Genomic DNA, 27957 nt, shown 5'->3' on the forward strand with positions numbered 1-27957 from the left:
TTTTTCCCACAAACCCTTGCAGGAAATCCCAGAATGACAGAACACATGTAAATGCAGTAGGGCTTTTTACAAGATTTCAAAGTTTAATAAATTGCTGAGGTGCTATTTCATCACCCAAATCATATTATGTGTGGACAGCAATAATTAAGTGTACTAAGCCTGACTTGACTTTACCTGTAATGATCAGTTGTGTAGGTTTTTATCAACTCATAACAGAAAGAATAGTAAAGGTGATGCCCTCATGTCAAAGTCAACATACTAAAAGTCTTTACTTTCAAAGGCTAATATGACATAACACTGAAGTGTTTACTCTCAAAGGCTAAAATGATGTTGATCACCTCACAGGTTGAAAGTGAAGTCTTTATTCACACACTAACATGTTCTGACAGTAGTGGTGTAACTTTCAGAGGCTAACGTTATGTCAATCACCTCACAGGTTGAATGTGACATTTTTACTCTTACAGATCAACATGTTCTGACAGTAGTGGTGTTACCCTCAGAGGCTAACATTATGTCAATCATCTCACAGGTTGAAAGTGAAGTGCTAGTTTCACAGACCGATAAGAAATTCATGACCAAACCATCTAACCATCATGATGTCTATATGCTAAGAATTCTAAATCCAAGAAGTTTGACTTTTGACATAAACGCACGGGAAGGTAGTAAGACAGTATTCAAGTGATAATTGTCTTCACGCTAGTATTATATCCTCTTCACCATCAGCTGTTGTCAGGCATCGTTGAGAGTAGCATTAGCAGACATCATGGGATAGAGATGAAACTAGTCTCTGCTCTGAATATTTTGGTCAGTCACAGCACTTCTGATGAACATACAATACACAAAAAAATAACCTAACAGGTATTTAAATAAGTCCTCGTTTCTTCTTGTACTCTTCAAGATTGAGTGACCGTCTTGGTGTTCCGTCTTTACCTGAATTTGTTGGTTTTGGTGTTGTCAATGGACGAGAATCTAATGAGAATAATTAAAATAATAATCATATGAAATATGCGGTCAATGAACAGCTATGAACAACTGAATACACCTGCACTGTATGAGAACTGTTTGATTTCAACAGAATGACTAAAGTTCATAAACAATCTTTGTCAGATATGTCTTCAATGGTGGGAATTCAACCTTACAGTATATCATTAATTTGACATGTGTACTATGTAACTAATTTCTATAGACTTTGAATTTTAACCTAACAGAGAAATAATGGTGTAGAAAACACAAGTAAAACAATGTAAAGTACACTTAATCTTTGAACGATATTTCTTTCTCAACAAGCGACCTATCGGTCAGAATAACTCCGCTGTTTGTTTTTTTTTAATTTAATTTTTTATTTTGGTGACATGTAGAAGTGGTTCAGGTCTTCAGCTCTTCACTATGCAGTTTTGTTTTAGCGATGCAATAAAGTGGTTAGTGGTTTCATATGATGTCTCACTATAAAACACATTTTACACAGAAGTTGGTAATGTATTGTACTTTTATACCATAGTCACCATTTTATAACAAAAATCTACTGTTATGAAAAATTGCACAAAATCTCAGAAAAAAATGACTGGGAAATGCACACAAGAAAAAGAAAAAAAGAGGATTTTGAGGTTGGCTATAAATAATTCCAGTGTCTTACAGCTGTAACCCTGGAAAATTTTAATGATGAATGAAATAAACTAGGGATCTAAAATAATTTTGAGGCAATTTGAATTTCAATTTTCTAACAAATTTACAAAGTCAACAACATTCAACTTGTATTAGCTGTGGTAGATATATATAGGGAAGAAATGTATTAATCGCCATCTTAGTTTCCGTACAGCGACAATCTCAAGTACCCGGAAGAGAGTCATTCTCAGCCATACGTTACAGTGGTAACACTCGTTCATGTTCGGTTACCTTTCACAAAGAAAACACAAAGAAATGGTTGAAATGATCTTTTTTTTTTCTTTTCATCACAACAACAAAATCTGCGTGATCAAAAGTGTTGTAAACTAAACCAGAAAGAAATATCGGACTGGCTAAACTTCCCGATGAACTGGAGTAAGGTCCTACTACTTCCAAGCATGGATGTATTAGTGAGACCCATGTTCCAAGTAAGCCTCGATAGTACTATAGTACGTGAGAAAATCGTCTCAAACTAGCGATACAACTTTCAAAATATAACTTGACATGTCTTCATTTGTTAGAGTTATACAATTCAAGACGGGTTTTCACTCGAAAACAACAATTCTGTGAATAATGACACTCTGAACGCAGCGATTTCTCGGACGATGTTACCACTGTAACGTATGGCTGACAACGACTTGCTTCCGGGTTAGTCCCTCGTGCATACGGGTGGATTGTCGGCGATTAATACATACATCGTCTGATATTTTAATTCACAGTCTTTCTTGTGACCGGCGCCTGTCAGCAGACTCTGCCATTTTTTTCATCATTCCATTGTATTTAAACCTTGTACTTGACATTTCGCAATATTTATAATTCTCAACAAAATACCTCAACATGTCTCACTTCGCTCGTACTCAAAGCAGCCCCGCGCGGTATGATCACTGACACTGATGACATGATGAGAGAGAACCTTTTCGGATTTACATGTAAAACGGGGAAAGATACAAAAAACATGTACGCAAAACATAATGCAAAGTCTGAAGCCAAATTAAAGTTGTAATTATTTTAATTATTTTTACTTGGCAAATATTTGCATTTTGGAAAGGCAAGACACGTTCATGTCGTTTAACTTTACATGTGAACTGTCGGCCATAACTTCAACCGCATGCCTGGCATGCCCTTCCTTACGCAAGTTGTCTGAATTCTGGTTCACTGTCATTCCAAATTGCACGACAATATAGAATTAACCACAAGTTACATGTTATCTGAAAACATCACACTTTTATAGTGGGTCTGAAGTGTGATTTTAGTGAGTACCAAGAACGTCCTGTGTTGATACTCAAGATACTTGCTGTGGAAAATCGCTCGGTCAAATGAGGTCACCTTCAGCTTCTGGTCGAATCAGGATAGAGTATGCAAATGAGGATGTTGCGGACTGGCTGATTATGTAGAAGGGTGCAGAATTGGATTTGAAGTTTACAACCCTGTTTCGAACAAACGCTTGTCATTTGGGTGCCCAATGCGTAGAATTATGACTATAGCACATATTACATTGCTTGTTTGACGTCAATAGTGTCTTTTGAAAAGTGGCAGTATACTTAAAGTCTCGTCGACTGATTTCCAATATGGCGTCGGTCATTATGCTCATTAACATATTCATTTTTTTTTCAAATTACAAAAAAAAAATCATAAAAAATAAAAATGAGGATGTGCTGACTTGAAATTAACAAATCTGAGTAAGCTACCCCCTGCGCATCAACATGCCAGATATCAAAGCAATCTAATAAGAGGTTTTCAAGGAGTTGATGAAAATGACATTTTATGAAAAAAAATCATAAAAAATTGAAAATGGCACAGATCAACTTGGCATGAACAAATCTGAATAGCCTCCCCCCAGGGAACATGCACACCAAATATCGAAGAATTCCGACTGTCACTTTCGGATTAGATAGTAAAAATATAAAAGTTTGACGGACACCTATGATTCACTCTACTCTCTATACCTCAATACCCACCTATACCTAAAGCTACGCTTTCAGCTTTCGCTGACAGCGGAGCTAAAAACAGGTCAGAAAAAGAGCCACTGTATCCTAGTAAACCTGGCTTTTTCAATGTCTAACTGTAACCTCGTTCACTTCCCGAAGGTAAAAATATCATTTTTGGTACGGACAACTCTTACAAATCAACTGATGTGATAAAAAGAAAATAGTCCATTGAAATCAACAAACTAACATACAAAATAACATGAGATGAAAACAATAAAGCCCATGGAGTGTATGTAATCTATTCTGTCAAAAACAGAATGTTTATTTGCTTTATTTTCATATCAAAACTTACTTACGTTTCTTTACAATGAAGTAAACGTTGTGAACACACATGCATATATATTATCATGATATATACAACATAAATAACATGTAATACTAACCTCCAAGCGGTACATCTAAATCTATTTTTATATCAAAATCATGTGCTTGAAAGAGATCTTCAGATATTCTTCTTTCAGGCAGTGGGTTTGTTTTGCCTTCACCTGCCCCTTCAATAAGATTTAAAATGTCCATGTCCTGGAAAAAAAGTAAATGACACATTTCTGATTAGGATATACTATTGTGTGTGCAGTTGTTTTGTAAATAACAGGGACCACATTTCTGATGTCACACGGGGGTGGGGGTGGGGGGGTAACAAGTTTTCCTATACATATAGATATACATGTAAGTTCATTGTATTGAATGTAATCTATTTTAGGAAATAGAAAGGGAAATTTAGTGATAATTCTAATTACAACTTACATCCTCATCAGGGTTGCCTCCAGCAGCCTCCTCTTGCTCTCCTTTTGCTTTGGCTTGTTCACGTTGAAGCTTGGCAAGTAGTTCCTGGGTAGCCTGTTGCTCTTTTGTCTACACAAGAATTGATGGGAAAAACAAGGATTTGGTCATGTAGCAAATTGAGTAATAACAATAATATTGTAATAATTGTAATAATATTGTAGTAATATTGGTGTCAATAAAAAAAAACATCTCGGATAAAAGTAGCAGCATAATTCAATTCTAACACACCATGTTCATTTGATGTAAAACTAGGATACAGAAACCAAATTGAATAATTTCTTATTTGTAGTTATTTCCATTAGTATTCTGTTAATAAACTATACTCACTTTGGTCACAAGTTGAGGTCTGGATTTCCTCCTTGTGAAAGGATCAGCTTTAGCATTCATTAATTCTTTGATTTCTTCTGCCATGGCCTTCTCAGCCTCTTGTATGTTACGAGCTCTATTTCTCTGATTAATGTAACTAAAGGAAAGCATAATTAGTATTGCCATTAGACTGGTTAGGTGAATTCTATGTGCGTGTTGATGTTTCTTCACATATTTTTCTTCTATTTAGATATTATGTACCCGAATTTTATCTTGTTCCTTGACTTCAATATTTTAATTGCTTTACCTTTGACTTGTAAAATTTTTAGACATTTAGGGCCTCTTTAAGGAACAAATTTTTCTTTTTTGTTTGCATCACATTTTAACTCATTTGGACCATTTTAACTCACTGTTATAATTTGCTTTAATAAACCATCTGTTATTATCATTACCATTATTAACCAAATTAATGACAAAGTCCAAAGTATTAAGACATGCTGGTGCAATCACCTTTCATTACCTTACTGAAAAAGTTCAGAATTTACCGTCTTAAGCGAATAATTTTATAAAAACATATTTTAAATGAGAGTGTCTGTCAGTTTTATTGATCCCGTATTTTGCATTTGTCTTATATTTGTATTTCTGTCTGTGTTTTACTTATTCTGTTTTTGTTGTCTTTTAGAGGGCCCTGGGGACGACTAGTTTTTATAGGGTACTGGTTATCTGTATGATTTTTAACCCTAAACTTTAAGTAAATAAATAAATAAATAAATAAACGTGGGGTTGCTCTTCTTTCAAAAGCTATATAGTAACACATGGGAACAGACATACAGAGTCCATGCACATTCTGTCAGAGTAAATGCGATCAGATTGATTGATTGATTGATTGATTGATTGATTGATTGATTGATAGATTGATCGATCAATCGATTTCAAGACATGGCATGCATTGGGCTTAGCCATGTGGTGGGTGTCACTCAGTCACACATCATTAACAAACTATTGATAACACTGAGCATAAATAAGAATGACAGCAATATGATTCTAATAATTCCTACTTTACTTACCTAATGGCACTGATGTTTTTAGTTCTTTGTTTATCTAACTCTTCTGCTCTCTCTTCCAGTTCTTCTAGTTCTTTTGAATATTGCTGAGTCAGGTCTGAATCTCCGACCTGTTCAGCTTCATCCTGGTAGTGGTATAAACAAACAAAAAAGTTGAAATTTGAAATTGCATTAATTGCCTGTCACTCAATCATCTAGGATGGGCAGGAACAGGCCTACAGCATATTATCCAGTACTCCCACTACCCTAGCCCTACCCATGGATGATGTACTTGTATGGCTGTAGTGTATGTGACATTGCCTGGTGTCACTCGGATTGAGCGCTAAAAGTCAGAATCAAATCATGGTTCCACCAATGCCATACAACCAGGGCTACTGCTACCAATTCACCAAGTCACCAAATGCAAATAAAAATTCTAGCTGGCTACAAAATATTTGATTTGGGGAAAACTCATATTTTCACTGTCATAATTTACATTGGATGACTGATACAATATAAAAATCTGTAAAAAGGGCCTAGAATTAAAACGATCACATCGGATTCACCTGATTACACCTGGCTGTGTATCTGCAACACTGATTGAAATTAACATGATCATTTGCCATTGTCTGTAAGTTTGTTTTGAAAATAGCTCTGGTCAACTTTGTCATGCCCCGAATACATGTTCGGTGGTTACATCTTATACAATAAGAAGTCAGTGAAGACATACAACATCATACTTGTTGAAACTCACCCTTTTCTTAAAAAGATCAGTTTTTCTCATTGCATAATTCATAGGGTTTTTCCTAAACCGCTGTTTCTCTTTCACAATCTGTTCAAAAAGGACAGCAGTAGAAAAGATATATTAATACATTTGCATATATTAATTTTATGTGTGTATGTCTGTCTGTCTGTCTGTATGTATGTATCATGGGTGGGTGTGGGTGTGGGTGTGTGTGTGTGTGTGTGTGTGTGTGTGTGTGTGCACATATACATGTATACTGATTGTTATGTTAATCCATTAAAATGCAGCCAATGGCTGTGTAGTGCATGTGACTTCAAGTACATAGGGGTCCAAACATTCAAGACAGTGTAGGAGAACCAAATTCCAGGTATCCATAAAATGAATGTAAAATACCTGGTTGTATTTATAGATAGATACACAATGAAGCAACATTCAAGTTTATAACCTTTTTTCATAAGTGGTTTACAAACACACTAAGCCCATTAAACAAATCTACTATAAAAGTAAATGCTGTGTAAGATTCACTGATTGTCTTCTGGCATTGTTAGCATAGCTATTTTAGTAGATATTTACTATTGTATGTCATGTCACTATTTATTAATAATATGCATTAGTCATACCTGTTCAATATCTTCATCTTTAAAGTTATACTTCAACGCATTTTGGAGTGAACGGTAGTTGGTATCGATTTCTAGCTTTGTTGGCAACTGTAGGCCACTTAACATCATCTGTAAGTTGAAGATGACACCACAGTTTTTATCAAAGACATAACTCCGACTAGAAACGTCAAACTCAACGATATCAGGATCACAAATTTATTGCATTCACCATACTTCATTGATTGACACCATAATTTGCATGATGTTGATTGACTTTGTCAAGTTCAAAGTCAATGTGACTGTTGCTAGTGACTGCATGCATTGTGCATAATAACAACAGTTTGTCTGTGTCAAGTATTGTTGCAATTTCTAGAGCTGTAATACCATGATAACCATAAAATAAAATTCCCCATCATAATCATTGCCAACCAGTACTTCAACCCAATAATATTATACAACAAATGGTTGAAGTTTCCTCCTGATTTTACACATACTTGCCATTTCTAAGTCATTCAGAATGTTAAAGTACAATTATGAATTGAAAATATCACAAATATGCACAGATACACTTTCTTTATTATTAGCTGATCAACCACCACATCAGTGACAATGAGAAACATAAAATCAACCAGGGCTACACTTAACAAATAACCAAGGTGGAAATGATAGTACAGAAGGAGGTATTTTTAACAATCAGCTCTCAGCTGTAGTACAACGTCAAGTGTTGTTCCTAAACAAGATACAAATGTAATTTTATATGTACTTCTTATTGAAATTGACGTGACTAACTTTACTGGCTATCAAATCTTGCCAACAAGTCACTTACCTCTTCTTTCCATTTGAAAAATTCTGAGTCTGTGAAGTCTGAGTTTGACACAAACTCCAGCCTGAATACCCGTTCCTGAGTACCGTGTCTGTAAACATGGGAACGATAAAAAACAAACACAAAAGAAGTAGAAAATTCATAAAAGATACGAAATATGTTATAATTTGAGATAATTATACACATTATAAGGCCCATAAATCACATCTATTAATGATTATTAAAGTTATGAAAACAAATTGTATGAATATTACATATTAGGAAAAGTTGGCAGAAGACGAGACAATTTTTTACTTGGGTAACTGTTATATAGGTCTAGTACTAGTATCTTACACCTCCAGCAGGTAATCACTACAGTGAAAACATGTGACCATACACAAAAAACATGATAAAGACACATTAATCAGTGTACAAACTCAAATAGTGCAATCTATGCCAACAGACAATGATCTGATTCACTGGCCCACATTTTTGGAATTAGCTCCTTTGCACATAATTTTGTATTGTTTCCAAACAATAACCTAGAGAAGTATACATTAGTTTTGAAACAATTCAAACGTTTCACATGACAAGGCACTTTAACTTTATGGGGCAAGTAAGTTTGTCAATAAAATTTGATGTGGGTCAAGGGTCAAATTAGGGTTAATCCAATCTGGTATGGGGGTCAAGCCTTCACAAAACAAGCTAATTTGTCCAACCTTAATCTGAGACCTTTGTTTGTCTTTGTTGTTCCCAAGCTATAAATTTTGGCAGTTTCTACGACATCTGTGATTTCCCCAACCTAAAACAAAAAATATACACATTATGGGACATATCACAGAGATGTTCTTAATCAACTGATCTATGTCAAAATATGATATGATTATGCACATCTACAATGGTGGAAAATCATTGCTGAATGTATTTATGGTGTCATGTTGCTATAAATCTCATCAGGTAAACACAAGTATATTAAACAGGGTGAAATGCGTTGTGCTTATATTGGTACCTTTCAACTGGCAAAGTCAGAATTTATTGTGTGGTGTATTTCTATCAGTTTGCCCCCAAAAAATCAGGAATCTTGCATGACAACACAACATCATTTTAACCAAATTTTGAATGGAAAATCTATAAAAACCGACACAGGTAATTATGCTAATTATGTGGATGATTGAAAGGTGCAGACTAATCAGGGCTATCAGAAAGTAAATCGCCATCTATGACATAAAGCCTTTTTTAACTGTTAAATGCAAAGTAAGAGTTGTCTTACCCTGTAGACAGGACGTCCATCATTTGTACCAATGCCAATCCTAACATAACATCCTTTCACAGTTTGTGTAAAAAATGGCATATGTACCCATCTGTAAACAAAGCAGTAAAGCTGATCAACTATTTCTCTATAGAGATAATTCTAGTATCTGTTCATTACAGTTACATACTGGATTCTGTTCCAGACTACTTGAGGTGTGCATTAGACAGATTATACCAAATCCATCGCTGCAAAGTAAAGTTTAAACCCAATAACAAATATTCTAATCACAGTACTACAACACAACAAATTGAAAAGAAAATACCTGAAAAGGGCAAATGAAAAAAAAAAATAGGGAAAGAAAAATGTTGCTCGGGAGGTTACACTTGTTAAATGTTTCCGTCAATAATTGTACTAATGTTCAAATTGGTGAAACAATGACAAAATCCCACTGGTTAGTTTCACAGTTGATAAAGAAACTGAAAAGTGTAAAATTAGCTCAAAAACACTACAAGAAACAAGTGAGGCAACAAGACAAATTGACAGATATGTTGTAGCACCAAGAAGTGTAAATGTGTGAATACAGCTAAGTACAAGAAACAAGTGAGACCACTAGACAAATTACACCAGAAAATAATAAACTAAAATATTACGGTATTCATCCAAGTAAACATGGTTACATACCTTTCAAGTTTGTGCCTTGATAGTCGTATTTTAGTCAAGTCTTCTTTACTCTGTATGGTTTGTGATTTGCGTTCTTCAAATTGCCTATCATTAAACATTACAATACATTTCAATCCTTATATGGTATAAAGAATTAATGTTTTAAATGATAACTTGTAAGGAAGTATACATTAAAATTAACACATACATCGCTCTGAAACACCAAAATGGTAGATTTTACAATGTCACTCAGTTGTAATCATGGTGTAAATTAATCCATCCACCCAAATACATACACTTTTTTTTCCATATTCCCACTAACGTCCTGCACCCAGAACACCCCATCACCCCAATCCTGTGTCAATGTACAGATTTCCAATCAGACAATGTAAAACGTGTGATGACTTACTCTTCTTCATCTCTGTCTGACATCCTGTATGATGCATCACTTTGACTATCACTGCTGTCATCATTGTCATCAGATTCATCATCAGAGTAAACATCGCTCACTTTGACGGGCCTCTTGGCGGCTAGTGCTTCGGCTGAAATGTTCACATTAACAATTACAAAGTTAAGATCAACATAAATGTACCGAGCAACTGAAACATGTTTATAGGATTAAAACAAATGAGTTAAATATATGGTTTATCTGGCCATGTAAAAAGTTGACGATTTCCCAAAAGTGGGAGACTCCTGATAGAGAATAAGTCACTTTGTGCATATAATGAGTATAATTAAAAATTATTCCCCAATATTTTTCGTCGTTCAGCCAAGGAAAATATGAGTGACCTAAGGGGCCCTTGTCACTGCAAGTCGCTAGACTCATAGTGCAAACCCTTAGGTCACAAGTATTTCACTACTGAATAAAGAAATATATTGGGGAATAATATAATCACACCGTTGCCAGTAATATGAAAAAAAAATCAAGCTAGGTATTGGCAATTTTGAGCATTTGGACTCCTATTTCAAACACTGCAGAACCAATGACATACATGTGCGTTGTTGTGGCGTAGAACAAGCAGAGTATATATTCCATATTTTTTTGTTGAACCTGGCTTGTGCATGGTATAATGTGGTTTATTACCTGATCGTTTCTTTTTCTCTCTTTCTGCTTTCAAGTCTTTCATTGCCTGTACTTTCCTGTCTCTCTTCTCATCTATTGTCCTCCTTCTAGCCAAGCTTCTTTCAGTTGTGCTCTTAATCCTACCACCACTTCCCTCATCTCGTTTTTTCTGTCTTTTCATTTCTTTCTTCTTGGCTTGGCGTAGTTTCTTTTCAATCTCAAACCTGTGTAAAGATTGCAGTCAGATCAAGTCATGCCTTTGTATTAACCCAGGAACTGCCAAGTTGTTATACATTTGTACACACCTCACTGAGCATGTGCACCATGTTAGTACACAACACAGAGACTGCGGAGATCACAAACTTTGGGCCAAGGTTACCCCTAACCATGGCTGCTCACAAATATCTATCTTAAAGCTAGTAGAATCCCCAGTTTTGAGCTACCCTGACACAATCAGACTCATGGTTTGCCATGCTAATAGATCCATATTTTTAATTTACAGCATATAACAAATAACAGAGCCACTGAAACATCAAAAGGACTTGATAATATAACCAAACCAATATTTACACATGGACAATGACATGTTGGTTTATTCAAGAATTTATCCAATCAATCATATGTATATCTTTGGCAGAATAAAACGGTAATTGTTTTTTTTTAACACCAATATTTTGCATACAGGCAAGTTTTTAATGCAGCCTAATAGAAAATACTAAACTGTGTGGTGCATCAGTTACTCTCATCTTTATAATATCCTAGATTTGATGCAGTTGCAAGGTGTAACCTTGTGAAATAGAGCTATCAAAATTGTAAAATCTTGTTTACATTGAGCGAGGTATCATGGGTAAGAAAAAAGTGTTAGGAGCTTCACATTTCTTGAAACCTTGCTAGTATTGAGGTCAACACAGTGAAGCTCCTCTCATTGTTTACTTAACCACACTGCATTGTATACAGTTGGTCTCTTCTATGCTATTTTTTGATCCCCTAGAACTTGATAAGTACAGAGGTCTCCTTGCCATATGCCAACCTGAATTCATTTCTTCACAAGCAATTAACAACCGGGCCACAGACTAACTAACCTTGTCCTCAAAACTTCTCTCTTTTCTATTCTGTTGTAAATTTCTTGTTCTCTTTCTTTCTCTGTCATCTGTTCCAACCTTGCCCTGTCATCATCGTCCCCCATATAATCATCTCCCCAACCATCATGGAATTCCTTGTCATCTTCACTACTATCTGAGTCACTTGAATTTGAAGCTGAAAATGATTTGTCACTCTCGGAGTCTGACACTTCACCTGTAGAAAGACAAAGGGACTATTTACCATACATGTCAAAATTACTGATGATAAGATTTTGGAAGCTGAAATTTATGTTGCATGTTTGGTTTGCCTAGTAACTATTTGTGGAGTTAGGATGATAGAATGATTCGAATGGCAGAGTTGGAATTAGCAGGTTGCAGGTTTGTGCCTCGCTTGTTCCTGAATGGCTAAAGTCCTTTGGCAAGATTTGAACCAGGACTGTGCCCCAGTCAACCCAGCTGTATAATTATATAAGGGACTTGGTTGGATAGAGTTTATAATGTGAATACTTTAATCCTATGCACTTACAGAGGATGAAATGGATTTTACACTCCCCAGGGAGTTGAGGAATAGTAATAAAGGGCTATTGTTTGGCTAAATATCTGCGCCAGGGGTACCAATTGCAAAGCACTATGAGCATAGTGTGGGTAAGAGCTATACAAAAATTTACATCAGGTGTGGTTCTGATTACATTTCAATTTTAAAAATAGGTGGTGGGATAGGTAGATTTTCAATTTAATTTTATTATATTTTTTTGCTCATGTGTGAGGGTCTAGTTTATGTTTTCCATTGTTTTTCCATACGGTCTCTGTGTTGTTTATTTCTTCCTATCAGATGTACAGCCATTACAGATTGGAAGAATAGTTTTATATTGTCTTTTTTTTAGTTGATGTCAGTTTCCACACCCACTATTTCTTGCAAGACTTCATGATTTTTGCTATTTTATTATTATTTTTCTCAAATACGTAAAAAAAATGTTTAGGGTAAGCATAAAAATCTAGGTTGGGTCAGGTATTAAACCAGAGCCAAACAACTTTTTTTATTTGGCCTCATCATTTGTATACTAACCTTCTTCTAGGGAGGATTTTTCTGATTCACTGACAACTGCTGAACTGTCTGAAGCTGGTGCAGTCTTAACCGTCCTCTTCTTGGCTGGTTTCTTGATAGACTTCTTCTTTGTTGCTGCCATCCACTGTCATACAAGTAACAAATTAAGATTATAGCAGTCTTCATACATGTCAATGTACAAGTACCTTGTAAGTTTTACAAACATTCGGACTTAGTTCCAAAATATGACTTAAGAAAATGTTAAACTTTGAGCCCTGAGTGTGTGTGTGTTTGTTTGTACGTAGAACACAGAAAACGTTACCTCATCATCACTGTCTGACGTCTCAGAATCAGAGTCACTCTTCTGACTAGTTTCTTGTGGTTCTGGTTCAACACGTTTCCTCTTAGCGAGTGATAACAGTTCCTGTAGTAAGAGAAAATCAAGTGTTGTGTTTCATTAGATCTATTTTGTCTGTCATTGATTTATAGATTTCTAAGGACCCACTCCAAATCTCAATGAAGACAAGTCTTCCTTGAAGTGGGTTACTTTCATATGACTAAAATGAACAACAAATTAATGGATTTTGACAATTCACCCTGAAGGTCAAGATCAAAGGTCAAGGTATCACAAGATAGCTTGTATCTGATAATATAGGGTTAGTCATTTGAATGTAGTCTCTATGTATGATAGTTTTTGAGTACTAACTTCTATAGAAATGATTTAGAAATCCAATATGGCCGAAATTCGGTCAAATTTGCATATTTTGCAAAACAAAGTGACATGCACAATGTACCACATAATGTCACCTATGTGCACAGTATGAATAAAATTAAATGTGACATGTCTGAGAAATGACATGTAATGGACGCATGGACAGAGCTTATTGAAGTAGCTGTAAATATAAATATGTGTTGGGTAAACAGTTGCCGTATTGGCCAATGTGGGTAAAAATTCTGATCATGTCCAACCATTCAAACTTGTATTTAGCTTTAACATTTGTTAAATTTGAATTGACCTTGTTAAAACTCAAGCCATTTTTGCATGTTACAGGCCAATGTAGTATTCAAGCATAGCAGATTTCTTTCAAATCAAATGCATAGGTGATAAATGATATGGACTTATTCACATGAATCATTTTTGTTCTCATTTTGACTAAATGCTACACATATCTGTTATATAAATCCACAAATTGTACAATATCTTGGGAACTATAATACATATACACTTAGCTCGGCTCATGACCTACCCTGTAAAATAGACACAGCCTTTTCATTTGATATCATTAGTTTTGACCTTGATCTTCAAGGCTAAATGTAAAAATCCAGTCTTTTTGCATATTGCAGTATATGACCCAGTTCTTTCAAACCACTTTGACAGTGAGAATCACTGCCATATTTGTAAATATAAATATTTTGGTGCAATAATAATAGGCCGAGTCTAGTACCACCCCGGTGTCAGCAGCCGGTCCTCACTGGAGAGACTACTAGCCATTCCTCACTGAAACGGCTAGTGCCACCACCCACGATACCCTGGGCCATGATATCTCTCGTCGCTGAACATTTCCCAACAAATAAATCACACAGTACTCTTTAAATGCTTCCATTTTACCTTAAAACACCAAATGGAAGGCTATTATTTAATTTCTCACGCAGCGCACAACCAGTCTCTGTAGTGGTGGTGTCACAAGTGTTAGCGTATGCATGACATCGGTGCATGCCCTGCCGAATGGCTGCTGTTACGATGACTTTTTGAGCGATTGTGCGCTGCACGAGAAATGAAATACTTAGTAATTAGTTTGCATTTGGTATTATAAGGTAGAATGGAAGCGTTCGAGGAGTTCTGTGTGATTTATTTGTTGGGAAATGTTCAGCAACGAGAAATATCGCGGGTGGTGGCACTAGCCGTTCCAGTGAGGATCGGCTACTGCCACCACGGTGGTACTAGACACTCCGATAATAATAACACATAACAAAGGAGATGTATAGAGTACCTACTGCCAGTAAACAAAGCTCTCTATGCAATAGTTGGCAATGTGCAAGTCTGCAAAAGTGAAAGTTGTGTGATTTTTCTTAATCATAAAAATTGCTAGAATTTGTCAACCCATCACCAGAATCGGTTTACCTGTACCCCATAATAATGAGCAGTTGTTCATGTATTCAAAGTAATGATGTAATATGGTTTCCCAGACATTTCATTAGACATTTGCATTATTGTTTATTCATAACATGCCACAATCATATACTGTATGTTACATACTGCTACACGACTGGACAGTGTCTTTCGTATGATATGTGTAGTTGTACATGTATGTCACCCTGTATACATTCCTACAGAAACTAATTATCCAGCAGTTTATAGATAGATGTCATACACAGCCAATATACACCTCACTACTGCTTGTCATATATTGCTGTACGACACCTATTACATCACAGTACCTCTACCATAGATAGAGGGACTGTGATTACATGTACGTTTGAAGCATTAAACCCCACATATGATTATGACGTGTAATAGTGTATTCTAGTGCATGTTACCCAAAAAATCTGTCATGTTGACTGTTGTCAAACCTTTATGCAAACCTTGCAAAAAAAATCATGATAGAAAAAGACTGCACATCGCCTCTGCATTTGGCTATGGATATATCTTTCAGTACACCTGCACTTCAGTAACTGGATACTACCAAAGCCATCGCATGAGACAGTGTTGTCATTTTCTTTTTGTGTTCCTTGAATGCTTGATGGCGAATAGCACCGGGGGAAATTTTGTTGTTACGACACGTTTATAGTTATTAATTAATAGGTACCTCCTCAAGATCTGTAGGGCTGTCACTATCAGAACTATCAGAATCCACTAAAACTCTGCTCTTCTTCCTTTTGCTCATTCTTGTGGCTTGAAAGTCGGACGTTTGATTCAAGCGAAATTACAAATGCTCACTGTGGTAGCGGCTACCCACAAACCATTGCGATCCGATAGCTGTTTGTTTGGAATGACCTTTCTCTTAACTCATCTCGTTCTTGTTCATCCAAAACATAAATTCAAGATTGATCTATTTTATTTATTTAATTTTATCATTTTAAATCGCCAACAGCCCACACTTTTACGATACCTGGCTCATTAATAATGCAATATGGCCGGAACATCATAATCTCGTTGACGCACTGTTGTTTTTGTCACGTGATCAGATGACCTATATTTCGTCATTGGACAAAAATAAACCAGAGAGGAGAGAACAGCCATAGCGATATTTCGGAACAACATTGGTGATAGCGTACCCAAAATTGCAAATGTCTATGTCTACGCTAGCCTTTCAGAATTTTCAGGAATCTAGTCGAATGGCTGCCCGATCGAGAGGTAAAGTCTTTAAGACATCTAGGCGTTTGTGTCAAGAGAAATTTGCTTGTACTGGAGATGCAGCAGTGTATGAGTGTGACGAATGTGGAACGATGCAGTGTGAACATTGTGAAAAAAGATTGCATGAGTCAGCTCGATTCGTATTTCATGACCGCAAAAGAATAGTCTTTTCCCAAAGATTATGTGGCATATACTGCAAACCTCCTAGTGAAGCCGTGATTAGATGTCAGCAGTGCGAAACGTATATGTGCTCAGAATGCGATGCAAAGATGCATTCGAGGGGAAAGCGTCGTACACACGAGAGGAACATCATTCAGTTAGAAGGGGGATCAAGCCCACATTCTCGATCATCACAGTCAGAAACAGTTGATTTTGAAGATCCCACTGACAAGTTTGTAACTTGTTACTTTGGTAGTCATGATGAATTTCAAAAACCATCTTCACCCGTTCAGTCTAAAACAAGTCCCGTAGCTATACCCGGTAAGGCTGCCATCGTATCACCATTAGAATCATCTACATCTAGTAATCCTCATACTGCAGTTGCTATGGTTACACCACAATCTTCTGAGCCCCAAGTCACTCCCCAAGCTACAACCACAGAAGTTCCTGCAGTACTTGAACAAGGCATGGAATGTATCAATTTGGATGATGACAGACATACATGTATCATGACATCGGATAAATTTTCCATAGGAGGGTCAAGCTCAGTGAGAAAAGATGGAAAGGAAAGTTCTCAAGAACCAAAACTTCCAGTACCTTCGGTTCAAGGATTCTTGCTGGTGGATGACAGTGAAGCTTTACAGGTAATGTGATCAACAAGAAATAGTCTTGAAAATAAAAACCTAACAAAACAAAACAAATGAAAGTTTACTGAAAGGATAACGCTAGTTGCTGCCGCTGGGCGAACTGTAGAACTTTTTCCAGTATTCGCCAAGTGGATGAGTAAGTAGCAGAATTTTTCCACTAATTGCTGAATAGCAAGAAAATAAGCATTTTCATTCTTACGCAAACAAGAAGACTGGCTACAAATTGTAGTAAAGACTGCAAATGTTTTTAAAGCCACAGGCGTGACTGGTTGATTCGAATAGTGGATTTTCTTGTTCCTAGATGCACAGCACAAGACTGAAAGTAATGAAATTTCTGCTCAGAGAGTCAAAATGTTTCTTGGAAGTGAATCCAAAATTTGATGTAGTATCATAGGTGATGTAGTACACCCCCTCCTGAGGTGACTTTGGAGAAAATTCAGGATTCCGATTGCTTCAAAGAAATATTTTGATTCTGTGAGAAATTTCATTACTATTAAGTATGAACCCTGAGTCCACGAACATTCATTCTCGCGTCATTTATAGGCTTGTTTTGTCTTTATGACATTTGAAATAACATTTTCACCATGAAATGATGGAAAGACGTGTTGATCATAACTGGGGGTGATTTCACAGAACAAAGGCTATTCCTGTAACAGGAGCAGCCTTTGTTGTGAATTCACTCACAGTTATGGTCAGTGTTTTCCCAACTTGTAGTTTTTTATGCACAAACAAATACTCTGTTACCCCCCCCCCCCTCCCCCTGGTAGAAAGAGGATTAAAGGCCAACAATTACAGGAGGAGTTGACTAGTGAACCCAGGATATGGTCAGGTGACAACCACTCCCTGAGTAGCAATGCAAACTCCCTGGTACAGAATACACATGGTGTTGTATGAGGAGACACATGATGCATCATGGAACTGGCAACAGGTCTATTGTTAATATGGATTGAACAAACATGGTGCAAATCAAAGTCTTATTTCTCTTTTTTTGTAGCAATCTCAGGACTTTCATTAACATTGCCTGCCATTTGAATTTAGAGAGTACCGTCTGTAGTTGCTGTCATCTACTTTGTCTTCACATAATAATTGATTTACATTTTCTCTTCATGAAAACTAGCACAGCAGAAGTGTTCTGACCGACAAGTCGCTTGTGTTTGGGTTAAAGCAATTTCTCAATAAAGTAAAAAAAAAACTAACTACTTCCCTATTTTTTGACAGCATGTTATTTGAAACACAAATTTACTCTAAACATATCTCTGTATTTTGTCAATCTTTTCTTTGTAACAGGTAAAGAGTGCAGGGGACTTCCTAGAGAAGCTGAATTGTTCAGAAGAAGAAAATGTGAAGGTTGTGTCCATCTTTGGTAATACTGGGGATGGTAAATCATATACTCTGAACCATACTTTTTACAACAACCAGGAGATATTCAAAACATCCCCAAGTCAAGATTCATGCACAATTGGTGTTTGGGCTGCCTATGATCCAAATCTGAAAGTTATAACAGTTGATACTGAAGGTTTACTAGGAACCACAACTCACCAAAACCAGCGCACACGGCTGCTTTTGAAAGTCCTTGCTCTGTCAGATATCATCATCTATCGTACCAAAGCTGAACGCCTCCATAATGATCTGTTCAAGTTTCTTGGTGATGCATCAGATGCGTACGAAAAGCATTTTGCCAAAGCACTACAGAGGGCTGTACTGGAACGTTGGAATACAGATGTTTCGTTTACTACTTTGGGACCAGCTGTTATAGTATTTCATGAAACAGCCAATACTGTGCCATTGGGTAAGTCAAGTTTAAAGTATGCATACAGTCAAAAGTGTTTGATGATTTAGTTTACGGCCTATTTCATGGTCTTGTTCATCACTTTTGTTGCCTTAATATACTTATTTATTCATTTGCCATGTGTATATGCAACACTGAGAATTGATGAATTGGGGGATGAAAAGTAATATGTCTTTTGCGTGTAGGTTATGGGAACTGTGTTTTCTACAGACAGTACATATGAAGTCATGATAAAACTGCATGACCACTGTTCTGTCTAGGCTTTTGAAGTCTAGTCCTGATAAAGCTGCATTGCAACTTTCACTATTGGCCTTCATGGGAGATTTCATGTAAAGAAATGTAGATTACCAAAGTCATAATAGTTAGTCTGAAAGTTGCATTCAACGTTCCAAAGTTATGTCATCTTTTTCATGTGTTCGAAAGGTAAAGTTTGTTCTGTATGTAAAATGTTACAACAGTGAAATTTACACGATTGAAATTAACACAGTTGAAATTTTGTGAAAGCGAAACTGAAGCTTTCGACCACACCTGTGGACTTGGTGGTCTTGTTCAACAAGTCCATCCACAACATGGATGAATGCTTCAGGTACCTACATGTAAACCTACACAGATGAGCTTGCCATAGTATGTACAATGTTCTTATTTGCAGGATTCTCTGGAAAGAAAACACCAGAAACATTACTAAAGGAAAGATTTAAACATGAGGGTAAACATATAAATGCTTTCAACTCCCTTCACTATGTTGGTATTAAAACTCAGGATACAAAAACTGATTTCCGTGGTTTGCAGAAAGTCATCAAACAACAAATTGAAAATACTGCTGTAAGATCACCCAGATCTCCATTGATTATCTACCAAGCACTCAAGGTGAGATTTAACTTCAAATAAAAAAGTCTAAGTCTGATTTATTTCTGCATTTAGTACACTTGTATTGATAGCTGCTGTCAACTTACATTTGTACATATGATTTGGGGTATTAAAATAGGACCACCATAACATATTTACTTTGGAATCTTGTAAAGCAGGCATGGTGCACCTTACATGTGTTTGACCATTTGAGGGATTGGTGGCAAGGGATTATGGGAAACCTGTGGTTCTGACATCACATTTACCACAATCTCTTCATCTTGACACTCTGTATTTGTTGTGACAGAGAGTACTGTAAATGTTTCGTCAGGTTAAAATGTTATTTTTTGGTCAATATCTCGAAATCAAAAAACGCTTAACAAATGAGCTTAATATCATTGAAAAACGAAGGTTGTGTTATTTAGACCACCCGTAGCAAAGTGGGTGTAATATGCTATATTCCGGTTACTGAAGTTCCAGCCATAGCATAGGTAAGGATCGCAAGAGGGGTGCCCCTGATTTGGCAACGTGAGGGCTAGAATTGGTCATGGCCACTGATCCTATAGCAATGCATGAAGCTGTGAACAAAATGTGTGTAGAAGAAGAACTCTTGTGTTCTAAAGAGAACATTACAGTAGAGGTTAGGTATGTTTCGATTACTGGTAGTCACTAATAAAACAGTGCAGTGAAAACAACATAGAAAATGAGTGGTAACTTTGTGTCTGCAGTCTTTGTGCTACAATCCTAAAATATTCTGACCCTTACTTCCGGCCCCACACAGCTAGCAAACAGCACTCCTAGTGGCCAAACAATGAAATGTTTTACCTCTCTGATAACCAGAATTTTTGTATTAAATAACGTTCAATTTTTCTGCAATGCTATTGGAACTGTTTGTATTACTTGCAGGTTCTTAATGAGAAGTTCAATGGTAAAATTGAAGAAGTGGTGGCCCACACATTTCCAGATGAATACTTTACCTGCTCTGCTAAATGCCTTTCGTGCAAGTAAGCAAATATTGAAAATGAAAGTAATGGTACCCTACTGTATCAGTGTTTTAATTTACTATTGAATACTTTATTACTGCAGGATTGTCTGTTTGCTAACTTGGTAGAAATGACATGTTGGCATGAATTACTTTTCACTGACATCTTTATGTTTGTCAATGCATGATCAGCATGTTGAAATGAGTCATTAACTGTGCAACATGACAAGAACATAGCAGTGTAACTGACACCACCTTCCTAGTAACACACTTTATGTCAGAAGTGTCAGTCAAGTTGGCAAGGTGTTTGACTGATTTGCATATTCAATGTATTACATCCTTTAACATGCAAACCATACCATAGATATAAGAAAGTTCAGCATCACACCTACAAGTTTAGCTTTGCAAGTACATGTAGGTCAAGTTTAGCCGTGCAACTAGGTCAAGTTTAGCAGTACAACTAGGTCAAGTACTGGTGGATCATTGATATCCAAAGCTTATGATACGATGAATGGATTTTTTGGGAAAATTGTCTCCCATGAAAGAGTTGAATTCCCAATCGAAAAATAAAGCCTTCCACAGTAATACAGAAGGGAATTGAAGATGATACCTGTATGTGCAAGCTGTAGATGAGTTGTTTTCAATATTATTATTTAAAATTTTTTTCTATATCCATTGTAGCAACCGTTGTTCCTTGACAATGAATCATCTAAAAGACAAAGTTGGTCATGATACAGTAGGAAAATGTCAGTATCAGCACCAGTATGAAAACAAAGTTTACATTTGTGAGGTAAGTACAATGTAATACAGTACATGTATCTCTTCTTTTGCAACCAAGAAAATAAGATGTGACACAAAGTTTAACACAGTGAGAAGATTTATCTAAAAGACTCTCATGAGAATCAGATGTCTTAGGGAGGACTGAACCATGGGCTCAAATCGACTTCCCTGTAAAGCATTGATTACAATCGAGGGCCTCCATTGTGAAACTGAGATTGGTTTAGATGAAAATTTCTAAGCATGTTAGAAAGAACTTTATCCTGACCAGAGTCCTTTCCCCTATACTTATGGTAGACGCAATAGCAGTTCTACAGTATATACCATGATGGTCGCATCACTGCATGCATACATCTGAATCTTCACCTGTGTGATGTCAAACAGGAGAGTTACATATCAAAAATATGCAAATCACCTTCAATTTTATCAAACTGTTTTTTCTGTTCAGAATGGCTTCTGAAAAGTGTCTTAGACTATTATCACAATTTTTGTAATAATTATGTACACATTACTTTATATACATTGATGGACATGAGTTTGACATGCCAAGGAGTTAACCCCAATTCTGGTTGCAGCCAAATATAGTTATGTGGTAAAAGGTGTAAACATGACCACCAAGACATCAGGCTTTTTATGCTAATTCATGGCCACTTACTCTTAATGTTCTTCACTGATGTAAACAGACATTTTTGCCAGTGATTGGTATCTTATTAAATACACTTATCACAAGATTGTCAAAAATAACACTAATCACAAGATGCAGAATGAAAGATTTCATTCCTTTTGTCAACAGAAATGTAATGACAATGGACAGACCACACTGGTTGTGCCAAAAACATCAGCATCAAGTGATAGCACCTGGTTTGGCTTGGCAAAATATGCATGGTCAGGGTAAGTTTGTGATAATACCTGGTTCGAATTAGCCAAAGTATGCCTGGTTGGGACAAGTTAGTGATAATGCATGGTTGATGAAAATTTGTTGAAGACAAGATGATCCCTTTGTTCATGTGGAAATTGGGTCTAAACAGATGTGATTGTTTGGTAAAACTTGTAACTCTAAAACTGCTGGATGAATTAGTCTGAAACTTAATACAGGTGTTGTCAGGGGTGTCTAGATGTAAACATGTTCAAGAAACTATCACCCTTTGTAAATAAACACAAATATGTATAGCAACCTTAGCTATACCCATAACAATAACCAAACAAGTATGTCTTGTGCAAAGATGATAATATTGCAGGGTATAAGTCAATCCATCTACTATGGTGTCACATTTATCAAACCCTCTAAAGATATAATACTTCCATAGTACTCAGTTGCTCTTCAACATCATTGGTGCTGTGGTATTTCTTTGTAGGTATGTATTAGAGTGTCCAACTTGTGGTATTATATACCGTAGCCGTGAATACTGGTATGGCAATAGAGATCCTGTAGATTCTGCTGTAAGAACAGAAATAAGACATGTATGGCCTGGGGTAAGTCAAAGTCATAAAACAGTGCTGTCATAATCACTTATATAACGACACATTGTCATAGGAGTGTGTCAGTTAATAGATTTGTCTGGTAGACTAGTTGCTCAACAAGACATTCAAGGAAAATGGATCATAAAATTGAATAGCCAAGAGTAAACTTTAATAGACTGTACTTATCATCTTCATGCACTAAGCCAATTTTAACAAAACCTGACACTGATATCAGATATTGAGTTGTACAAATTCTACAATTCACTTTATTTAGCAATCTTCACAAACATGACCACAATATTTGTCATAAAATTCATTGAGACATACCAATTATAAATCCATGTTATCATTGGTGAGTTTTCCCATGATACTGTGGCCCTTGACCTTGACCTTTATTAGTAAGGTCAAATGGAACTTTTTGTCTATATTCATCATGTATTGCATGGTAGTATACTGTTTTATCATTATGTTGTGACTTTCTAATGAAAAAAGTTAAAGCAAGTGAATCAAGTTTTATGAAGTTTAAATTGTTTGCCCATTAACCCTAGAAACTTACCTGGAAACTTCAGATTTAGAAACTTTGTTGTGTAGATATCATGGAACCTGAGGTGAGGGTACAATTAAAGAATGTAAAATGAAACTTTCTGGTAACAAGCAAATGAAATTTTGGAAGTAAATCCCAAATTGTCGCTGACATCTCATCAGTATCATCAGAGGTGTTCTGCAATGGGCTGTTATCACATGAAGAGACACATGGAACAAGCTGAAGTATCCACAGCTGGGGTCCCTATAACAGTTCACTGTGGTACATGAATGATTCTTTACTCTGAGAGTAGAAATTTTCATTTGAAACTAGTATCCCAGAGCCCATGAACAGTCATTGTCACGTTGGGATAAATGTCTTTGACAAAGATTTGTTCACATGACATTATAAATTTGACATACACATACCTTATACTGTACACTCATTTACAAAGACCCTGTCCATCAGTTATGCACTGTTGGATATACAAAATAACAATACATATTATGTTTTCTAAATCCAGGGTAATCCTGTGCTACAGGGCACACATAATGCAGCACGTAAACTACTTGATGGTCTAAGTCATGTTGCTGGTTCTGTGGGTTATGTCAGTGCAAGGCCAACTAAGATGTTGAGTGACTGGATGACAGATAGGATTGCTCCAGCATACTGGATACCAAATAGTGAAATCAATGTAAGTTCTACCTCTGACGATTACAATGTATTTAATAAAGTTTTCATGGGCTGACTTTGACCAACAGACTATGTCAAATTAGACATGTGTTTCATACACTTCAACTCAATCAAAAGACTGCCTTTTAAGGGAATTCCTGGAGAGTGGATCTTTCAAATGCATATTTCCATGTATTGCATTTATAATTTTTACAACAAAGGTATTCATTCATTCATTCAAAGATGAGTATCTATGTTTACTTACATTGGTGCATGTAGTATGTACACATGTTTGGTATTTACTCTGCAGTACACTATTGAATTATACACACAAAATCATGTAATGCATCGTTTTTACAAAATTTGCTGTTTTGGTTGAACATGTGTTATAATAACAACTGTTTGATGTGTGAGTGCCAGTGTGGGTAAACAGGTATTTAAATTTATGCTTCATTTGCATTTTTGCATTTATTTATCATTATATTCTATATTCCTGTAGGAATGTTTCAAATGTAAAATCAGTTTTGACAAGCCAGGTGAAACCAAACATCATTGTCGTGCCTGTGGTCAAGGCTTTTGTGACAACTGCAGCACTCATCGTCGTCCTGTACCAGAGAGGGGTTGGGGTGCAACTCCAGTGAGAGTATGTGATAAGTGTTTTAAAGATGACAAAGGTGATGTTGACATCGGTAGGTAATAGTAGGTGTTAAGTTGCTATTAGTACTGTACTACATAAACTTCACTTGGGTATTGGAATTACACTTGACATGTGGTTGTTGACAGCATGCCACAAACTTAAAATTTGACATTTGTATGTCTCTTAACCAGTAAATGCAAACCTAACCATTAAAAGTGCTTGTTACCTGAGAAAAAAGAGTGAAAATGGGCTGACCTGAACAACCACAAACTTACTCAAGGATATCTATTTGATTTAAATACAAGTATGAGGCTGCCACTATAAATTGTGGTCCATTCCTACCTTGACCTATATTTGTGGTAAAGATGCATGTTTGATCACTTACTGTCATACCATCAAATGATAGTTATCAGAGTATGTGTCTATTTTGACTTTCAGAAAAGGAAGCTAGAGATTCTGGAAATGAAGGAGACGGTGATCAGGTAACAGCGCGAAAGATGGGAGAAGTCATGGCTAGTACATTTGGTGTTGTAGCATCTGCCTTGGAGTATCCAAAAGGTACGTTTTAGAATGATGCCATGGTAAATATTTACTATGATAGCAGCAAGTAAGGATTTAGAATGCCATGGTATATATTTACCATAATGGCAGCAAGTTAGGATTTAGAGGATACCTGTCAGTATTACAACTTATACCATTGCTTCTCATTCAATTCCAGGTTTGGTTGTAGATGCAGCAAGACCAGCATATTGGAAACCAGACAATGAGATCAAAAAGTGCTGTTGCTGTCAACAAGACTTTGGTCCTAAATTGACCATACATCATTGTAGAGCTTGTGGAGACGGTGTCTGTGATGAGTGTTCTCAGAATCGTGAACCAGTGCCGTCACGTGGATGGGACCACCCAGTCAGAGTGTGCAATAATTGTCATGACATAGATGATCTAGAATTCAGCTGATTCCCAATTTTTAAATTGTAAAAAAAAATGTATTTGATATTATGCTCAAACAAAGAACCTTGAAGAAGCAAAAACTTGAAATTTTGATGCCAATGGAAGAGCAGTTTAAGTTGCTTGTTTTGAGTATGTGTCATGCGAGAGTTGACTTCTCAAGATGTAGAATATATGTAATCATGAACATTATTGTATGATAATAAATTAATGCCAGCTCTGTGTAAAATGAATTATGTATGTTAAATTTAAAGAATAACGATGATAATGTTTTATATTATTCAATGTCATGGTATTTACATTGAAATCAGCTGTCAGAAATCATAGACCAGTTATACAATGTCCTTGGTATTTGTTGTCTTTCATTTATCTGTTGGTGATTAGTCTATACCTCAAAGTATTATTGTATCATCTTTTCTCCAATGATAATCCGTGTGTATGAATATCAGTTATGTTACTGAATTTCAATAACGTCTCTATAAACCATTGTCAGTGTCCAAGACAAGGGCTTAGGCTGCGGTAAGAATTTTACTGTGCTTTGGTGCTATTTTTCATGGATTTAGAAAAGAAGATTGGCATGATGTTTTCACCAGCAGATTATCGCCTAATTCTTAGAGCTTATCTCATTTTTGGAACACAATTTACGTTATTAAAATGTAAACCGGACATTTCATGTTGATATACGTATGCATTTTAAAGGAACCAGTTGTGATCAGTACTAAAACACAGCATTCTCCATGATGTTATTTTTTTTATGTTAATTTGTTTGGAGGAAAAAAAATACATGAAATAAGCATATGTGTATGTAATGTCCAATAATGTCCCCCCCCCAAAAAAAAAAAAAAAAAAATTCTGGCTGCAGCCTATCCAAATGATTAGGCAAGGATATATAATGTTGGACATAGTATACAAACTGAATACACATATTGTATTCAAGATAGGGATGAATAGTATACTATATGAGGATACGAGAACAATCCCTCATGTTGTGTGATGTCATGAGGGGGTTGTTCTCACTCTCTTTATGTTATATTACTTGGATTGTATAAAGAGAAATTATACTTACTTTCATAAAAAAAAAACAGACTTGTATCATTTTCAGTGGGTGCCGGGTAATATATGTTTCATGTGATATTTATCTTCATTTGTGCATTGCTGTCTGTTGACTGCATTGTGCGGATATATTTGTGCCATTAGTTCATATTTCTCAATGTTACACAAAACAGTGCAAGTAGTACAGACACAGATCACACCATGGACCACAGTCAAATGATAACAATTAATGATAAAAACTTAAAAGCAAACCAGTGTACTGAAAACAATCACGCTGTACGTTTACTTCTGTATTGTGTGTGTAACTGCCTTTCTAAAACGAAGTGATTTTTAATTGAGAGATTTTACTTATAGAAGTAAGTGTGTAGTGGAGAGAACTATGACATACAAACATTTACTTTATATAGAATGGAGTGAGTGCTGGCCGGGCTTGGAATCTGCAGGTTACAGGTTCGAGCCTTGTCGCTGCCATTTGTTTCTTAAATGACTAAAGTCCTTGCGCAATTGTGCCCCAGTCGATCAACCCGGATGTACTATTTTGGGACCTGGTAGGATAGAGCTTGCAATATGAATGCTTTAATCCTATGCGCTTATAAAGGCTGCAGTGGATTGTATGCTCCCCATGGAGTTAAGGAAGTATAAAGGGGCATTGTGCAACTACTATGTCCATGCCAGGGGTAATAATTGTTAATTCCTGGAGCTCTTCAAAAGAACAGGGGCATTATAAATACAATATATTGCTATTATTATTATTATTATTATTATTATTATAGTAAACTGACTGCTGCAACTCACCATTTCAAAAGCGATCAACAAACATTGCTTTTCAATAAAACTGAAATAGTGAAATATTTCAACTTTAGCTGTACATCTCATTTATGAGTGTTATATAATCATGTTAATATTTACAAATACTGACAGCATAGTCAAAGTGTATTTTGTGAAAAGTTTTGGACTTGCAGGTTGACCATTTATTATTTCTGTCAAGGCACAGCGTCCTTTCCACAAGGAGAGGCTGGCCACTTAATGTTTAGCTAATTGTAGACAGTGTTATTACACTAGCAACACAGATTTTAGC

The 27957-nt window shown here is 36.1% G+C and overlaps 2 protein-coding genes across 4 annotated transcripts; one reads left to right on the plus strand and one right to left on the minus strand.

The window, feature by feature from the left end:
- Positions 1-15975, minus strand: LOC144450996 (RNA polymerase-associated protein RTF1 homolog). Its single transcript, XM_078141758.1, has 17 exons — positions 15838-15975; positions 13353-13454; positions 13052-13175; positions 11986-12199; positions 10925-11127; positions 10250-10382; positions 9862-9945; positions 9199-9289; positions 8648-8730; positions 7953-8040; positions 7148-7255; positions 6537-6614; positions 5807-5928; positions 4761-4896; positions 4395-4502; positions 4034-4169; positions 1-969 (listed from the first exon to the last, which is right to left on the minus strand). Exons 1-17 carry the CDS (start codon positions 15913-15915, stop codon positions 863-865), a joined length of 1995 nt encoding a protein of 664 aa, XP_077997884.1. The 5' UTR covers positions 15916-15975; the 3' UTR covers positions 1-862.
- Positions 15976-16262: 287 nt separating this feature from the next.
- Positions 16263-27591, plus strand: LOC144450769 (zinc finger FYVE domain-containing protein 1-like). Of its 3 annotated transcripts, none has more exons than XM_078141501.1 (12): positions 16263-16385; positions 17079-17188; positions 18479-18980; positions 19630-19847; positions 20733-20830; positions 21490-21598; positions 22379-22476; positions 22941-23058; positions 24093-24263; positions 24741-24930; positions 25317-25436; positions 25597-27591. In XM_078141501.1, exons 1-12 carry the CDS (start codon positions 16319-16321, stop codon positions 25833-25835), a joined length of 2040 nt encoding a protein of 679 aa, XP_077997627.1. In that variant the 5' UTR covers positions 16263-16318; the 3' UTR covers positions 25836-27591. The 3 variants fall into 3 exon arrangements, with proteins under 3 accessions (XP_077997627.1, XP_077997620.1, XP_077997611.1); XM_078141494.1 differs by having other exon boundaries at positions 16269-16385; positions 16926-17188; XM_078141485.1 differs by having other exon boundaries at positions 16269-17188.
- Positions 27592-27957: the final 366 nt, after the last annotated feature.

Source organism: Glandiceps talaboti, chromosome 2 (genome assembly GCF_964340395.1).
Source record: "Glandiceps talaboti chromosome 2, keGlaTala1.1, whole genome shotgun sequence".
Lineage (NCBI taxonomy): Eukaryota > Metazoa > Hemichordata > Enteropneusta > Spengelidae > Glandiceps > Glandiceps talaboti.